The sequence below is a fragment of the Lampetra planeri genome, chromosome 13, assembly GCF_965212315.1.
Source record: "Lampetra planeri chromosome 13, kcLamPlan1.2.h2, whole genome shotgun sequence".
Lineage (NCBI taxonomy): Eukaryota > Metazoa > Chordata > Hyperoartia > Petromyzontiformes > Petromyzontidae > Lampetra > Lampetra planeri.
Genome location: NC_136119.1, coordinates 8,022,858 through 8,030,062, shown reverse-complemented (window position 1 = coordinate 8,030,062; position 7,205 = coordinate 8,022,858). Strand labels below are relative to the sequence as shown.

The window sequence follows — 7,205 nt, the reverse complement described above, 5'->3', positions numbered from 1 at the left end:
ATTTTCTTATCAATTTACTTTTTTTTGCTGTCAGTCATTGCAATATGCACAATATTGTCTTGACACGTGCATTGATGCATTCTAGATCAGCGTTGGAGCCTGCACTATTTATGAGAAAGTTACTAAATATTTGATAAACGTTACAGCTCTCAAGCAGAAAAACAAAGTTATCTAAATGTCTACCTTATATTCCCAACAGATACAATTTCTACTGGGTATGCAAAGAGCCTCAGATACATTTTAACAAATACATCACCTAGCCTGTAATAGAATATTCAATTTAAAATTTTCATAACATGTTAGATTTAAGTGCAAGTTCCTTTGAAGTATCTCCAGAAATGTCAATACAATAAATGTCACTGGCTTGAAACTACATATTGAACATAACAATAGCGAAATCTTTTGGAATTAATCATTTATCTGTTCATCGCAAAACACATCTATAGAGTTAGAAAAGTAAACTTGTTTCAGATGCTTGTCCAACGTTTGAAAAAAACATACTTTTTTTTATTGCGACCAACTTTGGGCCCAAATGTTATGGCTTTTGCAGACTGCAGACCATTTCTCACTTCAATTTTTGAGCGATACACTTAGTTCGCTCAAAAGTGTCACTATTATCGCGCCTCAAGTCGCGACCCACCACAGTGACGTCACAATGAGCTCATTAGCATACGAGCCGACTCGATTTCGCCACGCGTTTTCCACTTCACTTTCTCCAGCGCACAACTGCACAAGCATGCCGGGTGTTGCGCTGTACAAATTTGGCACCAATTTCCATGATAGTGGTGACAATTAATTTAAGTATTTTAATTGTACCAAAATGTGTGCATTTGAAGCCAATTATCGTTTAATATAAGACATGCAAAGTTCTATAAAGATGCTATGCAAATTGATATCTTAATTTCGCACAGCACGACAGTGGAAATGAACACGTCAATTCAGATTTTGCTGCGTCAGCTGTGCCAAGAACAGTCGTAGTGGCGTGTTAAGTATGAAGTTTGCACATTGTCATAAATGATGCACAATTAAATATTTTATAATTAATGCAATTGTACGATTTAGTGATGTATTGTAATTAAAGCTGCAGAACAGCCGTCACCATCAGCCACAATCCACCGCTTTTATTTTTAATGTAAAAAAGGCGCGCGGCGGAATTATTTAAATATTTCCACCCCCCTCCGCGCGTGGTGATTATTTATTTATTTTATTTGTAGCCCCCCCACTGCTGCCCGCCTACCTAGTGGGTGTGTGGTGTCACGTGGCAGCTGCAACGAGTTGGCACCACCACCGACCGAGCCGTGCAGGTGTCGCTACTCTTGTGCGCTCCTCAGACTCGGCGTATTCATGCTGGAGGAATCCGATGAGCTATTAAGCTCTTTTTTTAAAATCCTTTATATTAAGTTCACTTGCTTGCTTGCTTGCGCGCTTACGACCGTGCAAATCTTTCGGTCGTTTTTTAACCCACTTCCCGTGATCCAATCGAGCTGACATTTTGCACACAGACTCGTTGTGCGTGACAATTTATTTTCGTGAAAATTTTTTTCCAAAATTTTACACTTTTAGGAAAAAATTAATTATATTTAATTACCAATTGCTTAATGGTGGCAGGCAATCATCTGACCCATAGGTGGCAGCCATCTCAAGCCAGAGGACGAGAGGACTCTAGCCGCCACGCATATAAAGGATTTATAGTGAAAAACTTTGTTTTTACGGGTTAATTTTTTCACAGATGCCATGTTGGCGCTTACGTTATTTTTTCTACTTCGCCTGTTACTTGTGCGCACGTTTTTGTTTGGCCGCGTTAAAGGCGAACTGGAAAACGACCTTGCCTGCGTGTTTCACACAACACTTAAATTGTATCAGTGGCTTTATAAGATGGCTTTGAGGTTGTGGGTTTGTAGAAGGCCCCCACATTGATGTTTTAGTTCTCACTCCCATCATCATCAGCCACGATAAATCCACGGGTGGGTAAAGGCATCGCCAGGTTGTGGCAATCCCTCACGGTCCCACAATGCCACAATCCATCTCACTTATGCACATGCGCTAATCCAATCGCTCCACCGCTGCGGTAGTTATTGTCTTGGGCAAGTGCCGTTGGCTGCCATTCCTTCATCAGTCACCGTCTATCGGCCAACATTCCAATTACCCTTCTTAATAGTCAATACATTGTCTCCAATTTGCAACTGTTCTCTGATCTACCGTGTTCCTCTTCTGTATTTAAGTGGAATGTTCAGCGTGCATACTGTCGAGATTTTGTTCAATTTGTTTTTGTCATGCCAGATAATATCCACTGATTTTAAAACGCCCTTAAGTAGGCCCACACCTAACCGATTCTGTGATAAGACTTGTACCATGATAAAGCAGGACGTAATCAATAAACGAAACAATGCATCAAACTAAGTAAAAATAAATAACTTGATACACATTGCTGAACAGGTTTATAAACAGGGAGTGGAGTTAATGGAAAAGCAGCACACCGCAAATTATGTGCCATGACATTATCAGTCAAATACATTTCAGCCATGTGCACTGCCTGCACAGTGATACATTTAAAACAATATATGTTGTGCCTCATTTATGAACCAGAATGGTGTCTGAAAAGTGTCATGCACATGCTTTTCACGTAACGTTGTAAATTAAAACATGTAGTTTTATCATGCGTTCATATCCAGCCTCAAGGGTCTTTCAGTTCAATGCGAGTGTTTTTTTTAAGACCTCGGCCATCATTTATGTTTAGTGTAGTTAAAGTTCCCTCCTCTTCTAAGACATCTGGCCAGTTTTGAAGAGTAGGCCAAATACCCTTTAGAGGGGCCTCTCTAGAGCTCTTTCTCTTGTGGAGGACCAATCAATTGCACGGCTGCCCGTTCACTTTCCATTGTGAACACAAGCTGCACGTCGCCACTAGTCTTTATATCCATTCTGTAGGGCCACAATAACAATGATTCTGATTCTAAATAGTGGCATATAAAACTTGTAATTTTAAAATGTTGTCAGATTAAAATCAAACCATTTTAAATATTTGACTTGGTAATAATATTCCTATAACCAGGTTTGGTTTTAGTTTCAAACCCACTTTCTGATTAAATCTCGATAATCATGAGCCTATCACACAATATTAAAAATGTTACTTTTTTTCAACGTGTTTTTTTGCAATTTAATTTAACAAATTCATCTTTTCATTTCAAAACCATAAGATTGAGACTGGGAGCACTAACCCCATGTACACAATCGTACATCAAGACCAAAGCCACTTAGCTCCACATTTGCGTGTCAAGTTGTCTATTTTTAGTAGTATGTAAATCAGTTTTGAATTAAAGCACATTGACTTTAAATCGCTTGTTCGGTATTTGCATAGAAAATATTGATGAATAATAATAAGAAACATTGTGTATGCACAGATGTCTTCGGATTTTTTTTTTTATCAATGTGTATTTGTGATTTCTGTGCTTGGAGCTTTCACGTATATATTAACATATTGGTCATATTAGTTAGAAAATATGTTTATGACATTCCTAAAGGACAATAATAAGAAGCAATTGACAAAGTATTTCACTTCTTTACATTGATTTTAATATTAAATAAGGCAATTAATAAACATACGGTCGCGATTAAAATTCTCCATCAAAACCATTTTACGAGTATTGCACAATTTAGCAGATGGACATAATATCATTATCACAATACAAAAGCAAAATGCCATACCTGAAATGCAGTTCAGAAATGTTAGTCTATATCGCAAAATACCATACTTTTGCCGTCTTTTAAAATAAATAATGTTTCAATAAAATAACTACACACATAAAACATGTATAAACCAGTGACACTGGCTGATTAGTAAACAGTAAATGCAACTGCATACTCTAATTAAAGTTTATCAAATACATTTTTTTTATGTACTGGTCAAAATCATAACCAAAATATGTGAAATCTCTGCAACGGTAAGCAAAGCAATGTGCAATAAAGAATCATAGAGATATACTTCATAATAATTTACAATTAGACACTTCATTTTAAAAAATGTAAATCGAATTTAATCCCAATAACTATCAAAATATAACACCAAACAACATATTCTATAGTTAGTTAAAGATTGAGCCGTTGTGTTCGTGCTGTTAATTATTTCTAAGTTGTGTTGTGATAAATATGGTTATGAAGCCAGTGCACTTGACAATTAATTTACTTGTGTTGATAAACCAACAATAATAGTTACACTTTTTCATCTACTCATACATTTTACCACAAAGAGCCAAATGAGAGCTGATATAAGCATATACTGCACGTTAAATACTGGTCACGCTTTAAATGTGCAAGTATTATGAACTGCAGCCAAGTGTAATTTCTGCAACTCAGCGGTGAATAAGGAGATACAAATGCCTATTACATTTCTGCCATTGCCTATTAGGTGCTCTTCAATTTATTAAGGCAGGACATCCAGAATTCATGGGTTCTTCTAAGTGGCACGGTACCACCCTTTCTTAACTCCACCCGCTAATCTCCCTTTTCTCGCAAAAAAGGCTGATACCATGCATTTGTATGTTGAAATTTTTCTGCACCATATGTAGCCAACCGCGCTAACCGGAGGTGCCTTTCTACGTACACTTTTTCCAGAGCACTCAAATACTGGCACAGCGTCGTACATTCGACCAATCCCTCAATCCTCTGTTGCTTCTTCCCGAGTTAGAAGCTGCCTCATTTGCTCGACTTGCATGGAGTGGCGCCTGATGATTTTCTTCCTTGGTTTTGCATCGCAGCTGTTGGGTGAGCTCGGTACAGTGGGCACCATCGGCTTGACCATCGCAGTGGGAGAGTTAGTCTTGTTTGTGCTGGCAAAGTCAGAAATACTGTGCATGCTGCTGTTGGTGTTGATTGGTGGCAAAATTCCTGGACGCGTGTGAGCAAAGTGATCCATCAACAGAGTTCCAGATCCTCTTCGTTCTATAAGGCTTGGGTGTCGATGCTGAGGCATCATTGTCGGGTTTCCGGCAAGACCGTCCAACGAATCCCTCGAATTCGACAACATAACCGTGTGTTTCCTGCGCTCCAGTGTGGCTTTTCCCAGGTCCACTGGAACAATGATGGCAGGCTCAGCCTGCAGTTGTGTGTCCGAGTTGTAGTGGTCATTGCCCAACAGCCGGTGGGCGATGATGTCACGCAAACCTGACGCAGCAGGCATTGCAAGGGTCTCGCTTATTTCTTCCACGGGGAGGGTGTTCCTTCGCGCCGCCAGATGACGCGGAGGCTGTCCAGCATTTTTCTCATACAACATCTTGCGAGACGCTTGCGCCGAGGAACAGTTCGGCGAGGACCCTTGCTCGCCGGTGATAAATCTAAGGGGCGGGTCGTTCACCTCGAGACTGTGATGCCTTGACAGCGTATGCCGCTGGGCTGCCAGTAAGGAGTTAATTCCAGAAGACATCTCATCAACCGCAGTGGCATGCTTCAAGGTGTCCTGCTGTGTCGCTGCGAGGTTGTGTTGGCCAGAGCACGAAGGTGCAACCAAACCCCATGGCTCTGACTTGAGTCTCTGCAGCTGAGGCAGCTTGGCACCGCCGCGCTTGACGCCTCCTCTCCTACTGATGTCATTCGGCGCGAGAGGTGCCAACTCATTTGATTTGAAAGCGAAAATATTTTCAGTCTCGTTGCCACCCGTGGCGCAAGGTGCTGAAACGGTTTTGAGCTCGATGTTTGTCGGCGAGGTGACCTCGGATTGCCGATCGCTGATGTTGGGCGAAGGAGGGGCATTCAGGTACTGCTTCGTCGTCTTGCAGCCCGACGCGGATTTATCGGTGGTAATGATGATCACATCCTTGCCTTTTGCCTTGCATGCGTCCAGCAGGACTTTCAGAGTCTCCTTGTCGTCGGCATCGATGGCGTAGACGAGGGCAGATGCACCGGAATGATCCTCGAGGCTTGGGTCTGCGCTGTTCTGCAGCAGCTGCAGGACCACGTCCGAGCCTGCCCTCGTAATGCAAGCGTGCATCAGAGCCGTTTTGCCGGACACGTCCTGAATGTTGGGATCCGCCTTGTTTTCCAGGAGGTACTTGACCATTTTGAGCTTGCTTGCACTCTGAGAATCCATCTGTTTCGACCTGCAGGCCATCATGAGCGGAGTTTCGCCCTTCTCGTTGCTCTCGTTGATGTACGCGCCGCCCTCCAACAGCAGCCTGCTCAGGCGTAGGCGGCCCATGTACACGGCCTTCCACAGGGAATTGTTCTCCATCCTCAGCTCAGAGCACTCGTCCATCGTGTTCTGCCCGAATTGCACTCCTAACAACAGCAATCGACATGATGCATCCATTCATTAATTCTTTTTTTATAAACCATCGGGCACATCATTTTTTGGGTCATTGCCATCTATTGAGGAAATGTCATGCATTGGGAGTGTTTATTTCTGTTCCCGTGTGATAATGTTCTAGTATTGAATGAAATTAACAAAATCCATAATATCGTATTGCTTTACCAGACGATGAATCGCCATCCAGTTTACTGAATTGTAAAACTGTAATACGCATTGTTTACAATGCATGCTGTACACATAATTGCTTTGCCAGCCGGCTAGATCTATCATAACCACCATCAGTGTTTGCAGAGCCAAATGCATTGCACGGATGACAAAATCCACGTCGGTATTTGATTTTACCGATTAAACATTTATGAAGAGCTTGCCATAACACGCTACCCATAAAGGCACTTATTGATTTAAAGCAACGCACTGGAACAAACGCGAGGCACGTTGATCTGAAAAAAAGGATAGATGTTGTTACGTAACATAAATCTTGCAAGTGGCAAGTAAGCTAATCGTTACACCGTGACAGCAAGCAAGTCAGTGGCCACACGTTTTTTTTTTCTACTAATGATCTTACATGCCTTTGGTGTAATACAATTTTCACATTTACTATAGCATTAACATAGCATGGCCCCATTTTTAAATCTGCACATCAGAAGAGCTACGTCTTTAGTATTCACGGGTGTTGCATGTACCAATCAATATATGCCACATGATCATAAATGAAACAGAGACTGACATAACAGCATTGCAACCCACTTCAGCGCACGCTGTAATTGTAAAAGTTACACACTTCATTATTTGGTTCTTTCGGTTAAGTCACGTCTAAAGATAAAATAATAAATTAAATTAAATAATAAATAATAATATTTAATTTAATTTATTATTTAATTTTTTATTTTATCTTTAGACGTGACTT

General features: G+C 41.0%; 1 protein-coding gene across 1 annotated transcript; it reads right to left on the bottom strand.

Annotated features, from left to right (window-relative positions):
* Window positions 1–4,350: 4,350 nt before the first annotated feature.
* LOC144722164 (ankyrin repeat domain-containing protein 34C-like) lies at window positions 4,351–6,244 on the bottom strand. The gene has a single exon (XM_078600339.1). It carries the CDS (start codon window positions 6,242–6,244, stop codon window positions 4,652–4,654), a length of 1,593 nt encoding a protein of 530 aa, XP_078456465.1. The 3' UTR covers window positions 4,351–4,651.
* Between the last annotated feature and the right edge of the window lie 961 nt (window positions 6,245–7,205).